Source organism: Phacochoerus africanus, chromosome 16 (assembly GCF_016906955.1).
Source record: "Phacochoerus africanus isolate WHEZ1 chromosome 16, ROS_Pafr_v1, whole genome shotgun sequence".
In the NCBI taxonomy this organism is placed as follows: Eukaryota; Metazoa; Chordata; class Mammalia; order Artiodactyla; family Suidae; genus Phacochoerus; species Phacochoerus africanus.
Window position 1 is genome coordinate 51,327,226 of NC_062559.1, and position 26,111 is coordinate 51,353,336.

General features: G+C 45.7%; 1 protein-coding gene across 2 annotated transcripts in view; it reads right to left on the reverse strand.

Annotated features, from left to right (window-relative positions):
- Positions 1-6,052: 6,052 nt before the first annotated feature.
- Positions 6,053-26,111, reverse strand: part of HECW1 (HECT, C2 and WW domain containing E3 ubiquitin protein ligase 1) — a 407,661-nt gene continuing 387,602 nt past the window's right edge. For both annotated transcript variants that reach the window (XM_047763338.1, XM_047763339.1), the window contains 6 exons: positions 25,234-25,332; positions 24,019-24,148; positions 18,159-18,305; positions 15,668-15,782; positions 11,973-12,171; positions 6,053-6,392 (listed from right to left, as the gene is read on the reverse strand). In XM_047763338.1, the coding sequence (XP_047619294.1) occupies positions 6,281-6,392; positions 11,973-12,171; positions 15,668-15,782; positions 18,159-18,305; positions 24,019-24,148; positions 25,234-25,332 (802 nt within the window). In that variant the 3' untranslated portion in view covers positions 6,053-6,280. The remainder of the gene's footprint in view (positions 6,393-11,972; positions 12,172-15,667; positions 15,783-18,158; positions 18,306-24,018; positions 24,149-25,233; positions 25,333-26,111) is intronic.

Below are 26,111 nucleotides of genomic sequence, written 5' to 3' on the forward strand. Positions count from 1 at the left end.
TGAATTGTGTGGTTGTAAACATGTTAGCTTTTATTGTTGTCACTGTTACCGTCGAGGCCGAGGACAGCTATTAACGTGGCAGGAAGGAGGATGGTATGGCTTGAACTGTATCCTCCAAAGAAGACAGGTTGGAGTCTCAACTTCTGGGACCTCAGATGTGACCTCATCAGAGTTAGGGTCCTTACAGAGGTGATCAAGTTAAAACATGACATCATAGGCTGGATTCTCAGCCAATATGACTGGTGTCCCTGCATAAAGGGGAGATTTGAACACACACACACTGGTACGGACACACACAGACACACAGAGGGGGAGAAAGAACATCACCCGAGGACGGAGGCAGAGCTCTCCATGCCAAGGGATGCCAAAGACTGCCAGCAAACCCCTGGCATCTGGAAGAGAGCATGGAACACATTCTTTCTCACAGCCTCACAGCACCAACGCCACTGCCACCTTGATCTTAGACCTCTGGCCACGTTTAAGCCGCCCTGTTTGCAATCCTTCGTTAGAGCAGCCCCAGCAAACTCGTAGAGAGGGGTGGCAACCACGATGGCAAACAGCCCACATCATCCTTTGGTGACTTGGCAATGGCTGTGGATTCCTGGCATCCCCTGTGGTCCTCCAGATGGCTCTTGGTTCCCTTTCTTCTACGCTCCTGGAAAAATCTCTTCACAGCTATGCCCGAACCAAGAGCCCAGAACCCTAGGGATATTTGGTGACAGGGCATAGCTTTAGGTCCCAAGATAAAGCTTGAGCAAATCACCTCTCCTGGTCTCAGATTGCTTGTTTCCAAGATAAACTAGTCAGACAAAAGTATCTAAATGTCTGTTTTCCACACATAAAGGTGATGATATCTGCTGCACTGATAAAGGTTAGCCTGGTTTTCCACAACGCCTTTCATTTATTCCGTTACAACCCTCCTCTATAAACATATTTAAACCACGTCTTGAATATAAGGTATACCTGTTTTATTTTATTTTTTTTAACAGGATATAATGAATATGTTGTCGGCACAGAGTATTGGAAAAGCATGGCCATAGAAACCAGGAGATCTGAAATTTAATCTTGATTTCAGAATAATGATCAGATTAAAAATGAAAAAACATCTTCTGCTCCTCCTCGTAAATTATGGTCTAATTTTTTTCTTGTATCTTAGGAGAAAAATTATTTTTAGTTCAAATGAGCCCAAAGTAAACCTAGCATGTGTATAAAAAGGCAATATCGAGACTTCTAGGTTTTTCTTTCTCTCCATTCTACTCATACATTTTTTCCTAATAATAATTTTTTTTTCCTCAAAGACTAAATCAGCTGCTGACCTCCCAGCGAGAGCCATGTGGTTTTCTTTCAGAGACTTGGAAGGAGGTGATAGCTTGGCAATATTGGACATTATGATATGTGCAATTGGACACAAGATTTTTTGCCCAGAGCTAAACATTTTTCGGGGGTCACACTAGGTGTCAGGCTGTGGCCTGAAGCCTTTGTAGAAGCATCTCAACCGGCAGGAATTCAAAAAGATACTGTATGGCTGGTTTGACAGAAAGGACACTCACAAACGCAACACAGTTACCTGCCCTTCTCGAGCAGGTGCTCAGGAGCATCTTGCTACAGAAATCCTTTATCCCCGGATTTGTGACCGCATTACTGTGCTTTTTTTGATACAACGTTTTCCCGGGGAGTACTTACCACAGCAGGTGGTAGCCTTCGGCGTTGTTGCACGGCACGCACGCACCCAGCGAGAGCACAGGCATGATGTGACGGGTTTTGCACGACCCTAGGCTTCTGTTTGCAATAAGGAGCCCACGCAATGCCATACCAAAGTGTTTATTGACATTCCTTGAAGGTGGGATGATGGAAGAGAAAGCTCGGCCTGAGTATTACGTGACATTTCTCTGGTCGATGTAAGCAAAATCAGCCCAATAACAAGGACTTCTCCTGCCATTGACTAGAACAAAGACTTGGAACAAAATCGTTACAAACATTTCCTTAGATAAATCGGAAGCTGCAGGAAGTAGGCCAATGGAACAGATTTACTCTAAATACTATCTCGAGGCACCTTTTTTTTTTTTTTTTTTCTACTAGAACAAAGGGACTACATGTCACTAACAGGAAAGTAACACTTTCTCTTTTGGACCTTATGATGGCTGGAACATCCCAGATTTTGATGATATAGTATTGCAGTAGTTTTAAGAATGAGCACTGAAATACATGATAATACTAATAAAACTACGAATACTACTAATAATAAAGCACCACATTTGTTATGTAAAGTTCTAACTACTTTCATTTGAAAGTGTTTCATCTTGACAGGGAAAACATTTGTGGCAACTGAGAAATTTTCTAGACCCAAAATTTGGGAGACACGGTTTGACACATGAACGGATGGCGCCACAGATGTACCATTAAAACTGTCCTGGAAAGGTCAGCGCACAGGCTGGCCACACAGAAGAGCGAACGCTTGAGATGCTGCGTTATGTAAAGCCTGCCAACAAAACAGAGCTCTCTTTTTCTTGATTTTCTCACTGCCTCCCCAGCGAGTGTGCTACCATCGCGATGTAGTAACAAAATGTCACAACCACGGTCAACGCATAGACACAGAAATTACAAATAACTCTGTAGCCTTTACAGCACTTCTTCTTATTCTGAAGAGTCAATTTCTATTTTTAGGATTATCATCGTCATATACAATGAAAGAGGCTGGTCGTGGGATTATTGTCATACTTCGTCGTATTTCTGTAACATTTTCCAAATTAAAACATGTTTTCTCTTTTGTCTTGTTCTTAATTTGTCCCCCAAATTAAAGGTAATACGCTCTGCCTAAAAACAGAGCTGAGAGATCTCCTATTAGGGAAATGGTGGCTTATAAGTGATTAATTTCATATTATACCTCCATGGAGAAAACGAAATATTTTAAAAATAAATTACAAGTGGTGACAGGTGGGTGAGGTCTCTCTTGCCTATTATGAATGACATGATTTGGGGTGGTGTGTACCTCCCCCTGGTGAAGTTAATAGCATGACTGAGTCCTATAGCTGTTTTGTTATCTCTCTCTATATCTATATCTGTATATGTTATACATATATCATATACATGTTATATATATGCTATATATATCATATATATGCTATATATATGTGTAAAATTATGTTATACATAATTTAGAAATTGGCTTCATGTATGAAGGAACAGTAACACCATCTGGGACAAAGAGACATAAAGATTCTTCCTTAACAACTACCTGTCCGCATCTGTTCTCCTTCCTGAGGGATTCTGTGCAAGGCTATACTGGAAACTGGGACCCTGTTAAGCAATACTTTGTTTCTTTCAGCTGACTCTGACACCAGTATTTTTTTCTGCAATTTTATGCTTTTAAGAAATACTGTTCCTGGAGTTCCCGTCGTGGCGCAGTGGTTAACGAATCCGACTAGGAACCATGAGGTTTCGGGTTCGGTCCCTGCCCTTGCTCAGTGGGTGAACGATCTGGCGTTGCCGTGAGCTGTGGTGTAGGTTGCAGACGCGGCTCGGATCCCACGTTGCTGTGGCTCTGGCGTAGGCCGGTGGCCACAGCTCCGATTGGACCCCTAGCCTGGGAACCTCCATATGCCGCAGGAGCGGCCCAAGAAATAGCAAAAAGACAAAAAAAAAAAAATATATTGTTCCTGTAATGCTGTGGGATACATCGGAGCCATGGCATGGGGGGAGGGCACAGCAGGAATAAGAAAAAGGTAGTTGAAAGCCATCTATGCCCAAGTTTTTAATCTATATATAACTTCTAGGATACCTTGCTCCTCCTGTATGTGGGTAGAACAGACCTCAGTTAATTTAATGACTAGATTAATTAGCTATCTGTGCACATGGTGAAGCTTCCCTGGAGAAGGTGCCGTCTTCTGAGCAGCTTCCCCCCTTGCTCATGTCTACTTAACAAAAGGGAACTGAACCCTTGAGGTGATGCGTATTTACGCATATCTAAGACCAAGTTCTGAAAGTGGACGGTGCCCCCTATTTAGAGATGCTGTTTTCTAAAGGACACGGCAAAGTGACTGACACCATCCCTCTGTCCTGATTTTAGAAACAATACGCCCCTGGAATCCATACCTTTCAGATGCCAAAATGCGTCCTGAATTTCACAGATCCCTCCAATTCTGCTGTATGTAACTTACACATGCCATCATCCTATCTTGGAAAATCATCTTTTTTTTTTTTTTTTTCTTTTTAAGGCCACACCTGCAGCTTATGGAAGTTCCCAGACTAGACGTCACCTTGGAGCTACAGCTGCTGGCTATGCCACAGCCGCAGCCACACCAGATCTGAGCTGCATCTGCAACCTACCCCCAAAGCTTGTGGCAATGCCGGATCTGTAATCCACTAAGTGAGGTCAGGGATAGAACCTGCATCCTTGGAGACAGTTTTGGGTTCTTGACCTACTGAGCCACTATGGGAAGTCCTTGATAAATATTCTTTTTAGACAACAACAGAAGGCCAGACTTCTCTAACATACAATATTTCCTGATTGAGAACAGGTACACGGCAGCAGTGTAAATAATTTCTGCTAAAGGAACGTAATAATTTCTGCTAAAGGAACGTTTGCTTGTGGAGTGCAGGGAACACAGTTCATACACAGTCTGGACACGAACTAACATGAGCACAAGACATGGCTCTGGATGAAATTAACTTTGTTCCTCATTTCTCATGTTTCTCCCTTGCTTAATCTATCGAAGGACAACAATGGGACATTTCAACATTTCTTTTCCCGGTGAAGAACAACACTTTCATTTATGACATATTTCAGACAACATGGATAACAAGGTTAGAAAAATAGCCAATGACCATTCTGTTGGGGTTTCTTCCAAATGCAATCGAGAGGTCAGGCTGTCTTTGGAACCTGCAACCATTGTTCCAAAAACACCACATTTTCTGAGCTATCCCTTTACTGAATGCTAAGAGGAACTGGGTCCCTATTTTGACACAAATCAGCATGCCTTTGGGGGGTTAGGTCTTTGCTCCGGGAAGATTGCTCTGGAGGAAGAAGTATTCTATTGCCCTTGATGCCTAACAAGCACCATCGCTCTCTGCAGCTTCGAATTTAGTGTGGTCCCTGTGGACAGTGAGATGAGAAGGAATTTGAACACTGTGATGGAGGGGGAAAAAAAAAAAAAGACACCATGAACAAATAAACACAATATCAAAGGTGAAATAAAAGTCTGTCTGCCAAACAAGTAGTTACTTGACTTGAACAAAAGTCAGAAGCTTATCTATACATTTCCCCCCTCTTGGGAAGGAGATCTGAGGCTAGACCGAACAAAGGAAAAAGAAAGAAAAGAGTACAGAGCTCAGGTATTCCAACCAAGCTAGTATGTCCTTCTAGGATGTCCTAATGTCCTCATCCCCTCTCTCCTGTTTGCTTCAACATGTTCTATGCCACACAATGGGGGTAGACGCCTTGTCGTTTATGCTACAGAACGAGGTCTCCTCCTTGGACTTGTGCACAAGTTTGTGCTTCTTGGGTGGTGAGTGTTCATGGGGGGGGGGGATTGTGCCCCCTCCCCAGACTTCTCTGACCTCAAGTCGAACCACAAACCCCACAACCACTGGGACGCACTGTGTTGCATCAGCAGGTGGTGTTTTTCTTGCTGTTATTATTTATTGGAAAGTGTAATTTTGCACCAATGTCTAGGCTAGTTCCAGCTGATGGGACTGATGCCACATATGGATCGTGAGTTGAATGTATAAAAATTTCAGTGTTGCCACTGCTGTTTTGGGGTGGAGAGGATGCACAGGAACAAGTAGAGTGGGAGGAACAAAAAGAGTTAGTCACCTCCTATTCTGAAGTTAGTTTGTTAGAAATTATAACAACAACAAAAAAAAGGTAGCTCTGCTCAGGAGACATGGGCGTATAAAAGCTTGGAATGCTTAATGCTCAAAATTTCCCCTTAAATCATAGAAATGGAAGTAAACATTTATTACCATTTGGTCAAGTGTAGCATAACTTGCATTCATATTTCATTGTTAGTAATGGAGGTATGTGGAGATATACACAGACCTTGAGACAGCTGCTGTTTTTTTTTAATATTGCATACAGGCTAGCAGTTCATTGGAAGTGGAGGACATGAGCCTGAAGGTTAGATCTTAGACGAAGGCAGTTCTTCATGCACAGCTCGTCAATCCTGATTTGGTTTGAGAACGAAAATCATGGGATACCAAAACCAAAGGAGAGTTGGTTCAGGGACAGGGGAAGAAGGGTGACGCCACTGGCTGGGAACATGTCAGATACGTTTCCAGTTCCTCATTCAAGTCCAAAGGTGCTGGTTTCTTCGACTGCCGTTAACAGCTTTTCATACAACATGGAGTATGAGGGATACGGTGGAAGGTCCAGTCGATTGAAGCACGTGTGTGCCCTGAATGGGGGAGAAAAGACTGGTCAAGGTGTTTGTTTCAGTCATATAACTGGCTTGGCTGATTCTGGGATCACGCTGAATCTGTGAATCAAAGGTGAGTAGAGGAGTTCCCACTGTGGCTCGGTGGGTTAAGAACCCACCCAGTGTCCATGAGGATGCAGGTTCAATCCCTGGCCTCTGTCAGTGGGGTAAGGATCCGGGGTTGCCATGAACTGCGGTGGAGGTCCCAGATGTGGCTCCGTTCTGGCATTGCTGTGGCTGTGGTGTAGGCCAGCAACTTCGGCTCCGATTCAACCCCTAGTCCAGGAACTTCCATATGCTGCAGGTGCGGCCCTAAAAAGAAAAAGAACCTGCTTTAGGACAACCAGAACACACTGCAAACTAAGAACCACAGGCTTCTAGACATGAAGAGACCAGCGGAGGGAGTGGAATGACTTGAAATGGGCGGTTTGCTTTTGGAAGCAAACTCCACTCCCCCGGCACTGCACTAGCAAGCCAGTGACACTTTACAGTTGGAGATGAATCCACATTGGATGTGGTCGATGAAGGAGGCAGAAATAGAATTAACATGAGAGGATCATATTTCCAAGTCTCCCTGCCCCAGCTCTGATTTCCGGGCCACTACAAACCCTGTATGTTGACTTAGAGGTGCCATCAGACGCCCTGGAACTCTGAGATCCAGTGCTTCATCAAGGCGCATGTGCTCTGGGGGTGACCTGGCTCCTTTGCAGTTCACAGCGGGGCAGGCTTAACTGGAGGCCAACATGCTGCCTTTCCAAGAAGAGCTGAGCCTTGGGGGCAATCCTCCCTGGCTGTCTGGAGCATCCTCCTCCACCTGCCGTGGCTTCTGCTTTGTGTGCCAGGTACTTTATCCTGGGGGCCCATCTATGTGGGCCAGTGTCTGACCTAGATGATTCATGGCCTCCCCTGAAAAGTGCCAGGCATGGGCCAGGACCAGACTCTGTGTCACCTGTTGTGGGGTGGGGAGCAGGGGGGAGGGGAGCTCAGAGGTAAGTCCAAAAGGCCCAGGACACACAGATTCCTTCTGAGGAATTTCATTTCTGTTTTTATTTACTCTAAGAGAGGGATCCAAAAAGATATTGCTGCAATTTATCAGAGTATTCTGCCTGCTCTCCCCTAGGAGTTTTATAGCATCTGGTCTTACATGTGGGTCACTAATTTATTTTTGGGTGGGGTGTTAGAGAGGGTTCTAATTTCATTCTTTTACAGCTGGCTGTCCAGTTTTCCCAGCACCACTTATTGAAGAGACTGTCTCTCCATTGCATATTTTCGTCTCTGTTGTTGTAGATTAATTGACCACAGGTGCACGTGGGTTTAGTTCTGAGCTTTCTATCCTATTCCATTGATATATCTGTTTTGTGTGTCAGTACCATACTATTTTGATGGCTGTAGCTTTGTAGTATGGTCAACCAGTGGAACTTCAGATCACCTGACTACTGCTCCCGGTCAGAGGTTCTGTTTTTACAGACTCTTTGGTTGGTGTCAGTCTAGGGGAAGGTGACTGGCTATAGCCGAAGGTTTGTTTAGTGCCTTTTTCTCTCTAGAAGGGGTGGTGTGTTGGAATGATGTGAGAAGCCAAACCAGCCCAGAAAATGGGACTACGCCATTCAAGTAAAAGAAAATGCTCATTAAACAAACACACCTACAATCCAAATGAAACAAAACTGTAACCCAAGAAACCATGCACCTTGGGATATTAAGCTCTTCTTTTAATTACCAGGTCCCTAGGGAAGCTGTGCATCTCTACACCTTTGTTGTCAGAGCCCCAGATCAGGCTGCTCAGTGTTGAGGCTGTGAGGAGGTGATCCGTGAGACAGAAAGGTGGGAAGAGGGGAGGGGATCTTCAGGGAGAACCTGGGGAGGATGCCTTGTTTTTGCTTCAGCATCCATTCCTCCAACCCCTGAGTAACGGTCCTGGGAAAACGACCTCTCTTTCCCCTTCTCCACCTCAACTCCAAGGGTGGGAACAGGACAGATGTGTATCTGGCCTTAGGTCTTAAGGATTTAACTGAGAAGAAACCTAAAAATAGAGATTAGCAGGAGTTCCCACCATGGCACAGTAGGTCAAGAACCTGACTCTAGCAGCTCAGGTCACTGCGAAGGTGTGAGTTCGATCCCTGGCCTGATGGAGTGTGATCCAGCATTGCCACAACTGTGGCATAGGTCATAGCTGTGGTTCAGATTCAATCCCTGGCCTGGGAACTTCCATATGATGTGGGAATGGCCATTAAAAAAAAAAAGAAGAGATTAGCCAAGGTCTTAGATTTTCGTCTAAGATTCCAACAAGCTTATGCTGATTTTTTTTTTTTTTTCCTTATTAGGGCCACACCCGAGGCATATGGAACTGGAGCTGGAGCTGTTGGCCTACACCACAGCTCACGGCAATGCTGGATCCTTAACCCACTGAGGGAAGCCAGGGATGGAACCTGCATCCTCATGGATACTAGTCAGGTTCATTACTGCTAAGCTTATGCTGATTTTAAAAGAAAAATTGAAATATTTTAGCTAAATTTATTCACGTAAAGGTGGAAGAGAACTCAGTAAATGAAATAGGAAGACAATTACAGTGGTCCTTCCCTGTGTTTATAAACATTGAGATTAGGACCTGTCCTGGGCTACGGCTAACCAAGAGGGGCAGAAACATGCCAAGTGGGCTTTTGAAAGTGGCTGATGTAGCCAGGGGCAGGATATGAGCAGACAGCATCTTCTGGGTTTTCTTTATCTGGTCATTTTAACTATCATTCACAAGGGCAACCGATACAGAAAAAAATCCTCTATTTACAAAATAGTTGGAATCAGATTAATTCTGTAAAAGATAATTCCTCGGAATAAACTGAAAACATCAGCAAAGGGCAAAATGGCACCTTTTTAAGATCTAGTCTGAACACCTAAGCTAGGAGGGTTCAAGAGCAGCTCTTACTGCATTAGCCTGTAGCCTTGATTCACTCTTTTTTTTTTAAAGTCTTTTTAGGGCCACATCCTTGGCATATGGACGTTCCCAGGCTAGGGGTTTCGGAGCTATAGCTGCCAGACTGTGCCACAGCCACAGCAACACGGGATCTGAGCCACGTCTGTGACCTACACCGCAGCTCACGGCAATGCTGGATCTTTAGCCCACTGAGTGAGGCCAGGGATTGACCTGCATCCTCATGGATACTAGTTGGGTTCATTTCTGCTGAGCCACAATGGGAACTCTAACTCTTAAATTTTTTTTTATTATAGTTAATTTACAGTGTTGTGCCAATTTCTGCCGTACAGCAGTGACTCAGTCATACATAAACATACATTTTTTTTTAAATATTCTTCTTCCTCATGGTCTGTCCCAGGAGACTGGATATCGTTCCCTGCACTGTACAGCAAGACCTCACTGCTTCCCCATTCTAAATGTAATAGTTGGCATCTACTACCCCAAACTCCTAGTCCCCCCTTCTCCCTCACCAACACCTCCCGCCCCGCCCCGGGCAACCACACGTCTCCTGGTTACCTCTTGCCTAAACCCTAGCTTATCATCGAGAAGGAACACAGTCCTATCACCAAGCGGCATTCCTAAGTCCTGGCTGCCCTCCCCGTGTGGGCCCGACGCTCAGGGGACCTGCTTACCTCATTCCCTGGGCACTAGACCCAGTGCTCTCAGGTGGGGTGGGCATGGGGTGAAGGGAGCAGGGACCAGGGTTTGGAAGCCACTTACTAGCTTTATAACCATGGGAAAGTCAACGAATCTTTCTGAGCCTCAGTTTTCTCGCTGGTAAAATGGGGATGATAATACCTGCTCCACACACCTCAGAGGGCTGTTGTGAGAACTCATATAAATGCCTTTCATAAACGGTGAGTCATCATTTAAACATCAGAGCCCCTTCATACTGCAACCATAATGGCCATCATGATTTTAGGAATTGTGTCACACGTGTCGGGACTTAAAAACCTCAGTCTTTCTTGCATGAATTGCTAGCAAGTGAATCACTCTCAGCTCCTATTTGTGCCGTTGACATGTTGCAACTCCACGGCACGTCTTCAGTGGTGTCATTCTAGGATTCCAGCATCTTGAGATCACTCTGGATTTGGATTGTGTCAGCCCCGGTATCGTTGGTGATACTTCTCATCTGCGTCACCTGCATGGTTGATCTCCCAGGAGATCGACTGTGATCTTATTGATTAAAATGTGGACTAAGATGGTGCCAAAGGGAGTCTTGCTGCTCTGGTGTAGAGACCATTTTAAGGCTGATGAAGAGCTCGTAGATAGAGGTATGGGGCAGATGGGCCTTGTGCATAAATTAATCCATTTCCCCCCAGACTTCGGCCTTTTCTCTGTCACGGCCAATTTTCATTAATATGACCCAGTTTTAAAATTAGATATACTCACCTTTGCCCTAATCAATAATAGTTTCAAAATCATAGTTTTGACAGGTTATACACTTTTTTCTTCCTCCCTTCCTCCCTCCTTACCCCCCATTACTTCCCTCCTTCCTTTCTCTTTTTCTTTTTAGGGCTGTACCTGCAGCATACCGAAGTTCCCAGACTAGGGGTCAAACTGGAGATGCAGCTGCTGGCCTATACTGCAGCCACAGCAATGCAGGATCCGAGCCATGTCTGAGACCTACACTACAGCTCAGGGCAACACCAGATCCTTAACCCACTGAGCGAGGCCAGGGATCGAATCCACATCCTCACGGACACTCTGTTGGGTTCTTAACCTGCTGAGCCACAACAGGAACTCCCAACGCTTTTTTTCTAGTACAAATGAAAATAAACGCATATCTATTTTTGAAAAGTTGGTTAAGAACAGATAACAAAGAGAGGCGGCCATTACTACGTGCGCAGTCAGTTGTGAGGCTGGTTATCTGAACTGTCTCCCTTTCGCATCTTCTTCCACTGCCCAACTGTGGCCTCCGTCTCCAGTGCCATACGAGTCCCACTAAAACCTGACCTGATTTCTCATCCGGTCTCTTATCAATTTCTATTGAGGAAAGAGTCTAAGAACCTTGATGGGTAACAACAGACACAGTGCTGGAAGGGCCACTTTGGGCTTCTGGCCTCTTTGTAGACCCCTCCCTCAGGTGAGACATTCCTCTATAAATTAAACTGGGTGGAGTTCCCACTGTGGCTCAGCAGAAACGAATCCCACTAGTATCCATGAGGACGAGGCCTTGCCGTGGGTTAAGGATCAGTGTTGCTGTGAGTTGTGGTGTGGGTCGCAGACATGGCTTGGATCCCACGTTGCTGTGGCTGTGGTGTAGGCTGGTAGCTGTAGCTCCCATCCAACCCCTAGCCTTGGAACCTCCATATGCCACGGGTGCAGGCTTAAAAAGCAAAAAAAAAAAAAAAAAAAATTGGGTTACATAGCACTGACACATGGATTATGACACTGATAGCCCAGATGCCATCCATGGTCAAAACCTCAATAAGAATATGGTCTAAATGCACCTCCCAGGGACTTCTCAGCCCTGCGCCCCCTCACTAATGACTTATGGAACGATACGCTGGGTGGCAGAAAAGAATTCCATCCCAAGGGTACTTGGCGCTTCTTGGCATGTTTCCCGAAGGTGGGCAGGAGCTCCTTACCTGGGGAGAGACGTGATTTTCCCCCATTTCTCTATGCAGAAACGCCGAAGCCCGTTGCTTCCTCGAAGGGCTGCAAAGCCTTCGTAGGGCACACTCGATGTTCCTGTGACGAACTGCAGTAATCTGAGTCTCTGCTCGTTGTTGAAACGCTCCACAGCGGCCCAGAACCAGCGGATCACAAGATGCCCATCGTGATAACCTGAGTGGAGCGGGAGAGGATGTGCAGCAGGGAGGAGGGGGAGCGAGAAGGAATATACATCAGGTGTGCCCTGAACTGAGTAGCAGCTCTTGATCTGCTGATTTCTCTAGTGATGGCCGTAGGTCTTCAACCTGTATGACTAGGTCAAGTGTAAAACATGGATGGCACTAGAGATTATCATACGAAGTGACGCCAAACGGGTAAAGACAGATAAATACCTGATATCACCTAGATACGGAATCTAAAATATGGCACAACGAACTTACTTACAAAAAAGATGCACAGACACAGAGAATAGACTCGTGGTTGCCGAGGGGGAGGGGGGTGGGGGAAGGATGGACTGGGAGTTTGGGATGAGCAGATACAAACGATTGTATAAGTAGGGTATTTATACTTCAATACCCCGTGGTAAACCACAATGGAAGAGAATATGAAAAAGAGTGTGTATATGTGTGTATACGTGTATATATACATAAACACACACACACAGACATGTATGCATGACTGAATCACTCCACTGTAGAGCAGAAATGAACACAACATTGGAAATCAATGATACTTCAACAAAATAAATTAAAAAAATAAAAATAAAAGCCAATTTAGAAAACAGCCATTTTTTTTTATAAAGGTTTTATGTCCTCAGAGATGTCTCATTTGGATGCCAACATTCGGGCCCCCAGTAGTCATTCTTGCCTGATATACATATACTCAGGGAGTGGCGAGGCTCAAGCAAGATCTTTGGGGTTCTGAAGAGACAAAGCTCCCTTATGAATATGCTCTTTCCTTGTACTGCCTTTGCTCTGATGTCTTAGCTCCCACATAGTGTGGGAGTGTCTAGGACTTAAGAAAGGCTGGAGCTCAAGGTCAAGCTCAGAGAAGATGTGGGACTCTCCAGCAGCCCGGGGTGCCCTTGGAGCTGCTGTGCTCTGGCCAACCCTGGGCTGAGATGAGTTGGACCCGTGTAAGAAGGTGGGAATGTAAACCAGTGCAACCACTATGGAAATCAGTATGGACATTCCTCAAAAAACTAAATACAGAACTACCCTACGACCTAGCAATCCCACTCCTGGGCACCTATGCAGAGAAAACCATCATTTGAAAAGACGCATGCACCCCAATGTTCACTCAGCACTATTTACAATAGCCAAGAACTGGAAACAACCTCAACGTCCATCAACAGATGAATGGATATAAACAATGGAATACTACTCAGCCATAAAAAAGAATGAACTAATACCATTTGCAGCAACATGGATGGACCTAGAAATTATAATACTAAGTGAAATTAGCTAGACAGTGAGAGACAAACATCATATGATATCACTTGTATGTGGAATCTAAAGAAAAGATGCAAATGAACTTATCTGCAGAACAGAAACAGACTCATGGACTTTGAAAAACTTATGGTTACCAAAGGGGACAGGTAGGGAGGAGGGACTAGGGGTTTGGAACTGGCTCATGTACACTGAAGTATATGGAATGAGGGGCCAGCAGGGACCTGCTTTATAGCACAGGGAACTCTACTCAAGATTCTGGGGTAATCCATGTGGAAAAATAATCTGAAGGAGAATGGATGTGTGTACACGTGTACCTGAATCTCTTTGTTGTACAGCAGAAGTACTCACAAACTTGGGAATCAACTCTACTTCCGTAAAGCTTTAAAAAAATAAAAGAAGGATGGGGCCTCCCAGGACCACTGGGAGACCCAGCTTGGAGCAAACATTTAAGGTAAATAATTCGCCTCTGACTGCAAATGCAAGCAGCACTCAAAGATGCAAGAAATCCATGTGGGCTGGAGTGGAAAGGAAAGCTTCAGCCAAGGGAAGGGAGGTGTGAGATAAGCTGGTGGAGGGTTTGTGTGAGTGGAGGAGGGGCATAAAGAACGACAGGAATGAGGAATCGGTACTCAGGGAACAGCAAGCCGGCTAGACCAGCACAGAGGGGTCCTGCTGGGGCCTCAGAGGCCTTAACAGCGAGGCAGAGACATTGCGACCTGAAACCTCAGGTTGGTGGCTTTCCTTCCAAGCCAAGAAAGCCTAGTGGTCCCGCAAAGGCTTCTTCCTACACGGCTGAGGGTCCTGGAAACAAGGGAGGCTGAGAAGGCGGGCGTGCGGCTCACACTGTCACGATGTCACATTGTAACGACAGGGGTTTCTCTGTGATATTTTATGTGATGAGAGGGTTTTCAGCGTAGAAACTTTCAGAGACCTCTTCTCTCTCTCTCCCTTTTCTTTCCGGCCGCACCCGTGGCACACAGAAGTTCCCGGACCAGGGATCAAACCCGAATCACAGCAGTGACAATGCTGGGTTCCTAACCCTCTGAGCCACTGGGGAACTCCAACGACCTCTACTCTAAGTAATAAGGAGCTTGCTTGTTTTGTGGGTCAGAAAACGGCCTGAGGAAAGTCATGTTTCAGGAGGACAGCAGCCTGAGGGAAGGGGCTAGACCTAGATTTGGAGAGGACAGTCAGAGCCATATGCTGCCGCCAAGCAAACTGAGGGAAGAGGGCGTCAGTGCCACAGGAAGCGGGACACACGAGCCTGCCAGCAAGCCACCCGGCTCCGGGGCTGGCCCGTGGATGGCGGTGTCCTTGGAACGCATGGACACCAAGTCACGCCAGAGTCAAGCAACAGGGGTTACTGTCACCCGAAGGTAAGTCCAGGTTGGAAGCTGGAGAGAAGGCAGTTAGGCACTAGAACCCGCTTTGCGCACATATGGAAGTTATGGGCAAGTTTTTTTTGCCATCTTCAAAAAGTGATAATATTTTACATTTATGTGATCCGTCCACATGGAATGTATATGAACATTATTCCACCATAAAAAGGAATGAAGTACTGAATCACACCACAGTGTACACAAACCTTCCTAAGCTGAAGAAGCCAGACCCCAAAGGCCACATAAGGTGTGATTCTATTTACATGCAAAAGCCAGCATGGGCACACCCACAGAGACAGAACGCAGATCGATGGTTGCAGAGGTGAGGGTGGCAGGTAGGAATGGGGAGAAGCTGCTTCGTGGTTCCAGGGCTCCCTCTGGGGACGAGGAAGCGTTCTGGAATCAGCTGGAGGTGATGGTTGTGCCACCCTGTGGCGGCACTAACCTTTAGAAAGGTTAACTTCGGGAGTTCCCGTTGTGGTGTAGTGGTTAACGAATCCGACTGGTAACCATGAGGTTGTGGGTTTGGTCCCTGCCCTTGCTCAGTGGGTTAACGATCCGGCGTTGCCGTGAGCTGTGGTGTAGGTTGCAGACGCGGCTCGGATCCCGTGTTGCTGTGGCCCTGGCGTAGGCCAGTGGCTGCAGCTCCGATTCGACCCCTAGCCTGGGAACCTCCATATGCCACGGGGGTGGCCCAAAGAAATAGCAAAAAGACAAAAAAAAAAAAAAAAAAAAGAAAGGTTAACTTCGCATCAGGTCCGTTTCGCCTCAGTGACGCTCTTGAAGAAGGGAGGCACCCTGTCTGGGGGAGCAGGCCCATCGCAGCCCCTGATCGCTCACCTCCCCTGTACTCCGCGTTGTTCCGCCAGTCCGCCAGGTCGATCTCCGCTGTGCCAGCAATCACTAGCTCCAGCTCCCTGGCATCGAACACGGAGACCAGCCTCGAGTCCACCACCTGAAATCCAGAGAAGGCTTCAGCCTGCCAGCCCAACCACATTGCAGAGTTCCACTCATGGTTATTATTTCTGTGGGTTAAGCTGGGAAGCCGATCACCATTTATACCACCCCCGCCCCCCTCCCCCGGCCCCGCCCCGCCCGGGGTGCTCTCATGTTGAAGTTCAGAATCATGACTGCACCAGTCTGAAACACAACCCCTCCAAGAGCTGGGAAATCAGAAAAGGTCACCTGCTTTTCACTACCTCCGCTACTCCCTCTCAGACTCTACATTTCCAAGTCAAAACGTCCAAGTCATTTTGACTGATTCAATAACTATTAATGGCATCACTTCACGTAAATGGGCTCCTTTCTTCCACATAAAACTAGGACTTCTTTCCTAGGGGTGGACATTATATATCATAACAACTGTCTTTTCTTCCCTTCTCCCCTCATCTCCTCCCTCTCTCCTTTGAAGACCTGGGAGCACTTGCTTTGCTAGGGCTCTGAGTCCTGGCTTTACATCTCACTGACAAACGTATCAGCTATAAGTGAACACCTGCAGTGGGCACCTTCTTTAGTCAAACCGAGGGGCCAGCCAGTGACTGACGCTGTTCTCCATTCCTACAGCAAAGAAAACCTTCTGATACCCAAGCTTTGAGCAAACTGGGACAGTCTCTTGTCTCTAAACAGGGACAATTTCATGATGTCAACGTTTGGTGCATAGGAAGGCTAGTAGTTGTCATTGTCGCCCTTTAAAAAAAAACACTGATCTCTTATTTTTGACTTTCTTAAAAATATTTTTTTAGCTGCACCTGTGGCTTATCAAAGTTCCTGGGCTGGGGGTTGAATTGGAGCTGCAGCCACGGAACTGCAGGATCCAAGCCACATCTGCAACCTACACCACAGCTTGTGGCAATGCCAGATCCTTAACCCACTGAGCGAGGCCAGGGATGGAACCTGCATGCTCACACAGACAACATGGGGTCCTTGACCTGCTGAACCACAGCAGGAACTCCACAACTTTTTTTAACTGAATGAAAGATTCTTTAAATTCTATAGTACTTTACAATAGTCAAAAGCTATACCTACTATATAGCACAGGAAACTCTATTCAGTATTCTGCAATAACCTATATGGGAAAAGAATCTGAAAAATAGTGGATATGTGTATATGTGTAACTGGATTCACTCTGCTGTACCCCTGAAACTAACACAACACTGTAAGTCAGCTATATTTTTAATATAAAATAAAAATTGAAAGGAAGGCTTCACACACACTCGATTTCATACAAGTCACTGTCATCTTGATTTACCATCTCGGCACAGACTATGTGGCACAAAGTGACACCACTGGCATGTCTCATTTCACTGTGTTTTGCTTTATTGTATCCGGCAGATGCTGCATTTTTTTCAGGTTGAAGGTTTGTGGCAGCCCTGTGTTACCAGATGATGATTAGCATCTTTTAATAAAAAAGTATTGATTTTTCCCCAGTCTTATTATTTGCTTTTCTGCTATGTCTGGAGTTTAGCATGCTTTTTAAAGTGAAGCATACCTAAATTATTTTCATACTGAATTTCTTAATTTTTCTGTACTGTACTTGAATTTTTCTCAATATTATTTTTTCTTGTTTTAAAGTTTAGTGCCAAAACAGTTGTTTGTTTGTTTGTTCATGCCTGTACCATGTGGAAGTTCTGGGGCCAGAGAGCAAATTGGCGCCACAGGAGTGACAATGCTGGCTCCTTAACCCACTGAGCCACCAGGGAACTCCCAATTTTTCTTTCCTTGCCACACCTGCAGCACGTGGAAGTTCCCTGGCCAGGGATTGAACCTGCACCACAGCAGCGACCCAAGCTGCTGCAGTGACAATGCCAGATCACTGCACCACCAGGGAACTCCTGAAATATTTCAAAATTGAGATACGTACATTGCTTTTTAGGTATAATGCTCCTGCACACTTAATAGACCACAAAAGTGGTATCATCATAACTTTTATAGGCACCGGGAAACTAACTTGTGTGACTTGTTTTCTGGAGATATTTTTTATTGCCTCGTCTGGAACGGAAGCTTTACTATTTCTGAGGTCTTCCTGCATAACGAAATAAAAATCTAGCCGGAGTGGGCAGTGCCCTCCAATGCCTTCATTTCACTTATGTTTATTTCACCGAGGGAAAGGAGATGCAGCCACTCACGTCTGGACACCAGGTGCTGTGTGTTTTCACCGCTAGCACCGCGGAGCTGCACAGATGCTGGTCTTCCCAGGGAGCTCCCAGCCTCATCATCTCCCCCAGGAGGTCCCCCTGCATGCGGGTGAGGATGCGGGGGCCCCTTGCCCGCCGTGTTCCTCCTCGCCCTTCTCCCCACAAGGCCGGGCCGGCACCCAGGGGCTGCGTCTCACCTCGTAGAAGCCCCGCACCAGGGCCTCGGTCTGCTGCACCACGCCGCGCTCCACGCGCCACCGCACCATCCTCTCGATGTACTCTTTCTTGTTCTTCTCTGTCACCTGCGTGTTGGCTCCTCCGGATTTTAACTCCCTCTCTGTTACCTTGTGGAGAAACAAAAATCGCGATGCTTCTTTTTTAAGATGATTACATTTTTTTTGTCTTTTGAGGGCTGCACCCACAGCATATGGAGGTTCCCAGGCTAGGGGTTTAATTGGAGCTGTAGCCGCCGGCCTATGCCACAGCCACAGCCACGCCAGATCCAAGCCGCGTCTATGACCCACACCACAGCTCAGGGCAACGCCGGATCCTTAACCCACTGAGCGAGGTCAGGGATCGAACTGGCATCCCCTCAAATACTATGCTCTTAACTCCCTGAGTCACAATGGGAACGCCACAGAAACAGACTTCTTTAACTCAAGAGGCATAATGGAAATAAGAGCAAAAGGCCCCTGGGTGTCCCTAAAGGGAAGGAATATCCTTCTCCTGTAATCAGTCACATACTCGATTGCTCAAAAGCCCAATGAGATCAAACTCTTTTTAGGGCCGCACCTGCAGCATATGGAAGTTCTCAGGCTAGGGGTCAAATTGGAGCTGCAGCTGCCAGCCTACACCACGGCCACAGCAACGTGGGATCCTTAACCCACTGAACGAGACCAGAGATCGAACTTGAATCCTCACGGGCACTACATTGGATTCCCAACCCGCTGAGCCACAAGGGGGAACTCCCAAGATCAAATTCTTAACAGCCACCAGCTTCCCCACCCACAGCAGATCACGGGCAGGAAAACAGCGGAGGGTGGGAAGGCAGTTTTACAGCCAGGTGTCACGATGGCTGTAGAACGACAGCCTGACCTTGAGCAAGGAAACAGAGGACGTTGCCAGCGAGCACGTTAGGACAAGCTCAGTCTTCAAGAAAACTTAGGATCTGTGCTGTCTATTTTGAAATGCAAGAAGGCAGATAACATAGGAGGCATTTTATTTTATTGTTGTTTTTTGTCTTTTTAGGGCCACACCCAAGGCATATGGAGGTTGCTAGGCTGGAGGTCGCATTGGAGCTGTGGTCGCTGGCCTGCGTCACAGCCACGGCAACCTCAGATCTGAGCTGCATCTGCAATTTACACCACGGCTCACGGCAACGCTGGATCCTCAACCCACTGAGCGAGGCTGGGGATTGAACTTGCATCCTTATGGATGCCAGTCAGATTCGTTTCCACTGAACCCCTACAGGAACTCCCACATTAGGCATTTTAATTAAAAAGTGTTGGGGTCTGACGGCGGTAAGCATTAATTTCTTTAATTTGCGGAAGGGGTTCACTTCGCTGCTCAAGGCTGTAAGAAAAATGAGGCACAGCTGTATTTAGTTATCGGTTCAAAAACCCAATATAATTGGCACTCATGGACACAGGTACTTAAACAAAACAGTACACGGAAGTCTGGCCATTACTTTTAATTCTATCACTTGAGTGACTGTGGCTAAATATAAAGCATTGGCCAATGCTAACATACAAATTGCCACTAACTATCCATATTCCTTGGAGCCCCTGGTTTTTAGCTGCGCAGTTAGAGACTTAATTTCCTGACCTCCTTTGCAGCTAAGTGTGTCAGGTAACTAAATCTGGCCAATACAGTGTAAGTGGGAGTGAGGTATGGCATTTCAGGGGGCATCCTTAAATGTGGAGGCTCCTTTTCCTGCTACTTCAGGCACAGATGCGATGGTTGGGGCGCCCTGTGCATCTGGGTTGTGAGTGTAGGGGCCTTTGTAGGGATGGCAGCCTTGGGTTGCCTGCCTCCGCAGTTTTATGTAAGAGAAACATAAACTTAATTTCAGCAGGGTCATTGGGCTTCTTCCTCAGTAGCTGAACCTAATCTTAACTAACCCTCCCAAGGAAAAGCCTATGGTGTTTTTCACCATCTATCTAGCTGCTCTTTGCTGTCATAATTGGCCAAAACAAGAGCTGCAACTCAGTTTCCGAAAACCCAAATCATCATTCTGGGTGCCCTCCTTTGAAGAGAAACAGGATCTGTTTCGGCTCAACACAGATACACATCATTCTAGACGGAGAACACATCTTATTGTTATCGCTGGGAACCTTTTAAACGTTCTCTGAGTTGTTCCATTCCTGCACCAGACACACATGAGGGATTGCGCTTTTGTATTTTCGACATTATTTTCCCCTTCTAATTTCATGTTTTCAGTCCTTTGTAGTTTACTTGATTTCTTTCCAGTAGATAATATGTGTCCATGGACCACAGTTCAAGTGGTACAAAAGGCCATACAGTGGAAAGCAAGTTCCTCTCCCACCTCACCTCCCAGCCATAGGATCTCCCCACCTGGAGAAAAGCACCCTTACCTCCCTTCCAGGGAGGGTCAGTGATGCGCTGGAGAGTCCGTGCAGATCCTCTGCCCACAAACGGTAGCATAGTATATACACGGTTCATCGCCATGCTTCTTTCACTTGAAAATGTACCTTGATGGTTGTTTTCTACCACTTTAGAACGGTCTTATTCTTTCTTTGTTGTTGTTCTATTACCTGGTTTATTGCTTGTGATTTACATGTAAACTGGTGGCCTGGGTGTCAGACCACACATCCTGCCGGTCCACCATTCTTCCATTGTGTGAATGCATCCTATTTTTATTTCGCCCATGTGTTGCTGCTGAACATTTGGATTATTTTGTTTATTTTTATTTTTTACTTTTTAGGGCCCCACCTGCAGCATATGGAAGTTCCCAGGCTAGGGCTCAAATCAGAGCAGCAGCTGCTGGCCTACACCACAGCCACAGCAACACAGGATCTGAGCCACATCTGTCACGTATACCAGAGCTCATGGCAATGCTGGATCCCTAACCCACTGAGCGAGGCCAGGGGTGGAATCCGCATCCTCTGGGATACCAGTCGGGTTTGTAACCCGCTGAGCCAGGCCAGGGACTCCTACATTTGGATGGTTTTAGATCCTCTGCAATGATGATAATGCTGTATGAACATCCTAATGCACTGGTCCTTTCAATCAGATGTGAACGTGTCTGTAGGACAAAGTTCTGGACGTGGATGCTGAGTCAAAGGCAGGGGCATTTAGAACAAGGGCAGGGTCCCGAAGGCACCTTTCACAGAGGGTGAAGCCGGCCTCTGCTTGCTTCCCCTTCCAGTCCTGTACAGACGGCTCACTTCTCTACACCATTTTCAAAATAGAATACTGCTAAACTTTCTGTTTCTTGACAGTCTCATGAGGGAAAATGGTATTTCACCATGCTTTAATTTACATTTTAAAAAATGTATGTTCTTTGCTCACTTTCTTTGGCATTGTTGATCATTTCTCACTTATCTGCAGGACTTCTTCCTATATTGAAAGAAATAGTCTTTTGTCTGTATTGTGCATTACAGTGTAGCAAATATTATGCCATTTTTGCTTTGTTTGTGGTGTACTTTTTTCATGCAGTATTTAAAAAGTTATTTTTTTCCCCCTAGCTGCACCCTTGGCATTGTAGAAGTTTCCAGGCCAGGGATCAAACCTGCACCACAGCAGCGACCCAAGCCGCTGCAGTGACAACACAGGATCCTTAACCTGCTGCACCCCAAGAGAACGCCTTAAAAAAGTAATTTTCATTGACGATGTCAAGCTTTTATTCTATGACCACAGCAGCATTCTTTACTGCAAGATTAAAAAAAATGCTCTCATTTTCGTCTTGTTATTATTTTTTAAGCATTCAGCTTTTTCATTCACATGGAATGAATTCAGTTTGGGATCTAAGTTTTTTAAGATGGGCACCTATTTTTTTTATTGTATTTTGCCAAGTAATTGTGTTTCTCTAAAACACTTACCCTCTCCTACAGGGAATATGTAAAGGATGGGCTAAAAGCAGTTAGGCGGAGGAATAGCACCTTTTGCACATTCATCTAGTGCACACGTGGACAGGTTCAATAGATTCTTGAATATATTTAAATGTGCTCTCTATAGCTGCTAAGAAGAAATAATTTTTTTCTCAACTTTCAAATAGCGTGAGGAAAGGCATTCGAATCCTGACATTTTCCAGGACCTGTCCAAGATTCTTGACTGAGATGGGGGGGCTTGGTGGTCGCAAGGTTCAGTGTAGAACTCTCACCCAGGGACTCAGCACACTGTCCACAGCCATGCAGTGTACTCACAAAGCATCCCGGCTTATTTCTCATCATTTCCCATTACAAATCATACACATCGTGGGATTTTGGGATCGCTTATAAATGATGTTCTCAAGTTAACTGTTAAATCTGCTCAGGCTATGGCTAGTCTGATAAAACTGTAAGTCAGAAGATTCCATGTTCTGTACGTGCTGGTAGAAAAATATTGGGAAGCTTATTTTTACTAAATAGTAATGAGATATAGACATATCTAGATGCTGGTAATTAAAAGAAGTACTGTTGTGTTGCACACATAAGAGAAATACCTTACAGATACGTTGCACACTTTACAAAAATGCTTTTGATCCATGATCACATTTGACTTTCAAACAACCCTATAAACTAGATTTATGTCATAACTCAAAAAAGAAGGAAGATGATATTGGTACCTTTAATAAAATGAGTAGACCTCAAAAATTATTTTTTGAATGAATGGTAGCCCTTGTTTTTAAACACAAAGTCCCATTTCTATATGATACAGCAATATACATCCACTTCTGTGTATATATCCAAAAGAATTGAAAGTAGGGACTTGAACAGATATTTGTATACTTATGTTCATAGCAGCACTATTTAGCAGCATTAAATAGCCAAAAGGTGGAAGCATCCTAAGTGTCCATCAACAGATGAACAGCTAAACAAAATATGGTCTTTAATACTGTGGAATATTATTCAGCCCTAAAAAGGAGGATAATCCCATCTCATACTATGATGTGGATGGACCCTGGAGACATTACGGCAGGTGAAATAAGCCAGTCTCAGAAAGACAAACACTATGATTCCACTCATATGAGGTACTTAGAGTAGCCAAGTTCATTGAAAAAAAAGGTAGAATGGTTGCCAGGGACTGGGGAGAGGGAGAAATGGGGAGCTGTAATTTAACGGGTGCATTTCCAAGTTTGTAAGATGAAGAAGTTCCGGAGATGGGTTGCACAACACTGTAGGTGTCCTCAACGCTACGGGATGAGCTGCGCCCTTAAACATGGGGAAGGCGGTAAATTTCATGTTACGTGAATTTTCCACAGTAAAAATCAAAATGTCTTTTCTAAGGCCCACATCTCTCTTTCTTTTCTTTCTTTCTTTCTTTTTTTTTTTTTTTTGGCTGCACCCTGGCATGCAGAAGTTCAAGGGCCAGGGATTGAACCTGTGCTACAACAGTGACCCAAGCCCCTGCAGCGACAATGCTGGATCTTTAGAAAAAAAAAAAAAGCATGAAATAATTCCATTTGCGGCAACGTGGGTGGGCCTAGAAATTACCATACTAAGTGAAGTAAGTCAGACAGAGAAAGACAAATATATGTGGTCCCTAATACATAACATCTAATAAAAATGATATAATAGCCCTTACGAAATAAAAACAGACTCAAAGATTTTGAAACCAAACTTAGGTATCCCAAAGGGGAAACGTGAAGGGGAGGGGATAAATTAGGGGATGGGGACTGAGGCATACCCACTACAATGTAAGAAATAGGCAGGTAACAAGGAATCTATTGCAGAGCATAGGGGAATTTACTCGGTGCTGTGTAATAACCGACATGAGAAAAGAACCTGGAAAGGAATGGATATGAGCACACGCACGCCTGACTCGCTCTGCAGCACATGCCTGAAATGGGCACAACCTCCGCGCCCCCCAAGAGCTCCAGGCCCCCATCGCACAAACCTGTCCAAAAACTTCTTCGTTGACGGTGAACGTGAGGTCGAGGATGTCTGTGATGTTGTGGTCCTTCATCCACTGCAAGCTCTGGTGGAATTCCTCATCCAGGTACTCCAGGTCGCTCAGGTCGCAGGGCCTGGGCACATTCGCGGGGGGACGAGGAAGCAGGCGGTTCAAGGAACAGCGGCCCAGACCTTGCGCCTCAACGTTCTTACGCCGCCCCGGCTAAAGCCACACACCCTTATTATAGCAATGCGATACGTTTGTGTGTATGGATGAATCTTTTTAGTTCATGTAGGAATTTAATTGGAAAGGGAAACTTCAAGGGTTTACAATAATAGACACAAAACAAGGATGGACTCAGGGACCCCCCCCCCCCACACCGCCTCCCGCCAAGGTCATTAGAGAGGAGCGTTATTTGAAAGTGTGGAAACAACCTAAGTGTCCATTGACAGATGAGTGGATTAAGAAGATGTGGTGCATATCCACAACGGGATACCATGCAGCCATAAAAAAGAACAAAATAATGGCATTTGCAGCAACATGGATGCAACTAGATTTTCAGACTGAGTGAAATCAGTCAGAAAGTGAAAGATACCATGTGATATTTATGTGTGGAATCTAAAATATGGCACAAATGAACCTATCTACGAAATAGAAACAGACTCACAGACATGGAGAACAGACTTGTGGCTGCCAAGGCGGGCGGGGGGGTGGGGCGTGGGATGGACTGGGAGTCTGGTGTTGGCAGATAGGAACAATACATTTAGAATGGATAAGCAATGAGGTCCAACCTCTTGGGATAGAACATGATGGAAGACAGTGTGAGAAGAAGAATGTATAAACATATATATATATATGACTGGGTCACTACGCTACATAGCAGAAAGTGACATGACACTGTAAATCAACTATATATGTTAGTAAAAAAAAATCCTCAAAAACCCTGTTATAGACATATCAATCCTATTTAGACGTTTCCTTTAACGTTTGTAGTACTGCTATCATTATTTATAGAACTGATTTATACCCATTATGCGATGTTCTCCCTACACTCACATAACATCTCCAAACGCCTTATTGCACTAAAAGGTTTATGTGACGGCTAAGCAGTCGGAAGAGTAACCAGGGTTGATTGGGACAAAATGGGGATAAAAGGATCAGAGGTGCCAGGGAGGCCAGCGTCTGCGGTCCTACGGGCAGGGCCGAGTGGCCACTTACAGTCTCAGGAGTGCCTTGTAGAAGGGCCTTGTGAAGAAAGCATCCAGAAGGTACTGATGGATCAGAGCCAGGCCTAGGATTCGGCCACTAAACCTGAACCTGGAACACAGACAAGGCAGAGCGATTGAAGGGCAGGTGGGAAATGACACTGTTAGAGATTTCCACTGTCACTTGACGTGTTTCTTCACAGCGCTCATCCTAAGCCACTTAAACAACTTGCCCATTGACGCAAGGGAGGTACCCATCCTTACTCGTTAGAGCAAACACACGTGAACTTGGTATGTACTAAAGCAACCTCCTCTCTTCCAAGTACCCAAAGAAAATCATTTTGCTGGACTCCTCAGACCTGAGGGTATAAGGACCCAAGAGAAGAAAAGCACTGGTGAGGGGCACTCTAGAACCCTAGACACACAGCCCACACTGAACCTGAGGCCCTGAACCCAAAGATAGAGAAAGTTTTCTGGACCCCGCTTCCTTATGCATTCAAGCATTCCATACATGTCACCTGAAGGTCTAAAGACGTTGTGCTGGGAGGTGGGGGGTTGAAGATCCATCACACATGGCGGTCGTGCTCATGGTCAGTGGGGAGAGGTACAGGCATCACACTGTGACAAGCGGTAAGCAGAGCCTGCATCCCCACACACGAAGGGCAAGACCTCTGTTGGGAGAACTGGTCACGGAGACCTGGTCACCTCCAGATACAAAAGCCTTCTTGGGCCAAACAGCTTCCTGGCATCTTTGCTGGCAACCTGCCTAGCTGCATGCTGCACCTCCTGGGAGCTTGAACCTATGGCTGCCCTGCTCCTAAAACAGCTTCCTGTCTGCCTGGCCTGGTAAGCTGTTTCCTCACCCTGTGCTCTGTCCATCTCTGATGCCCA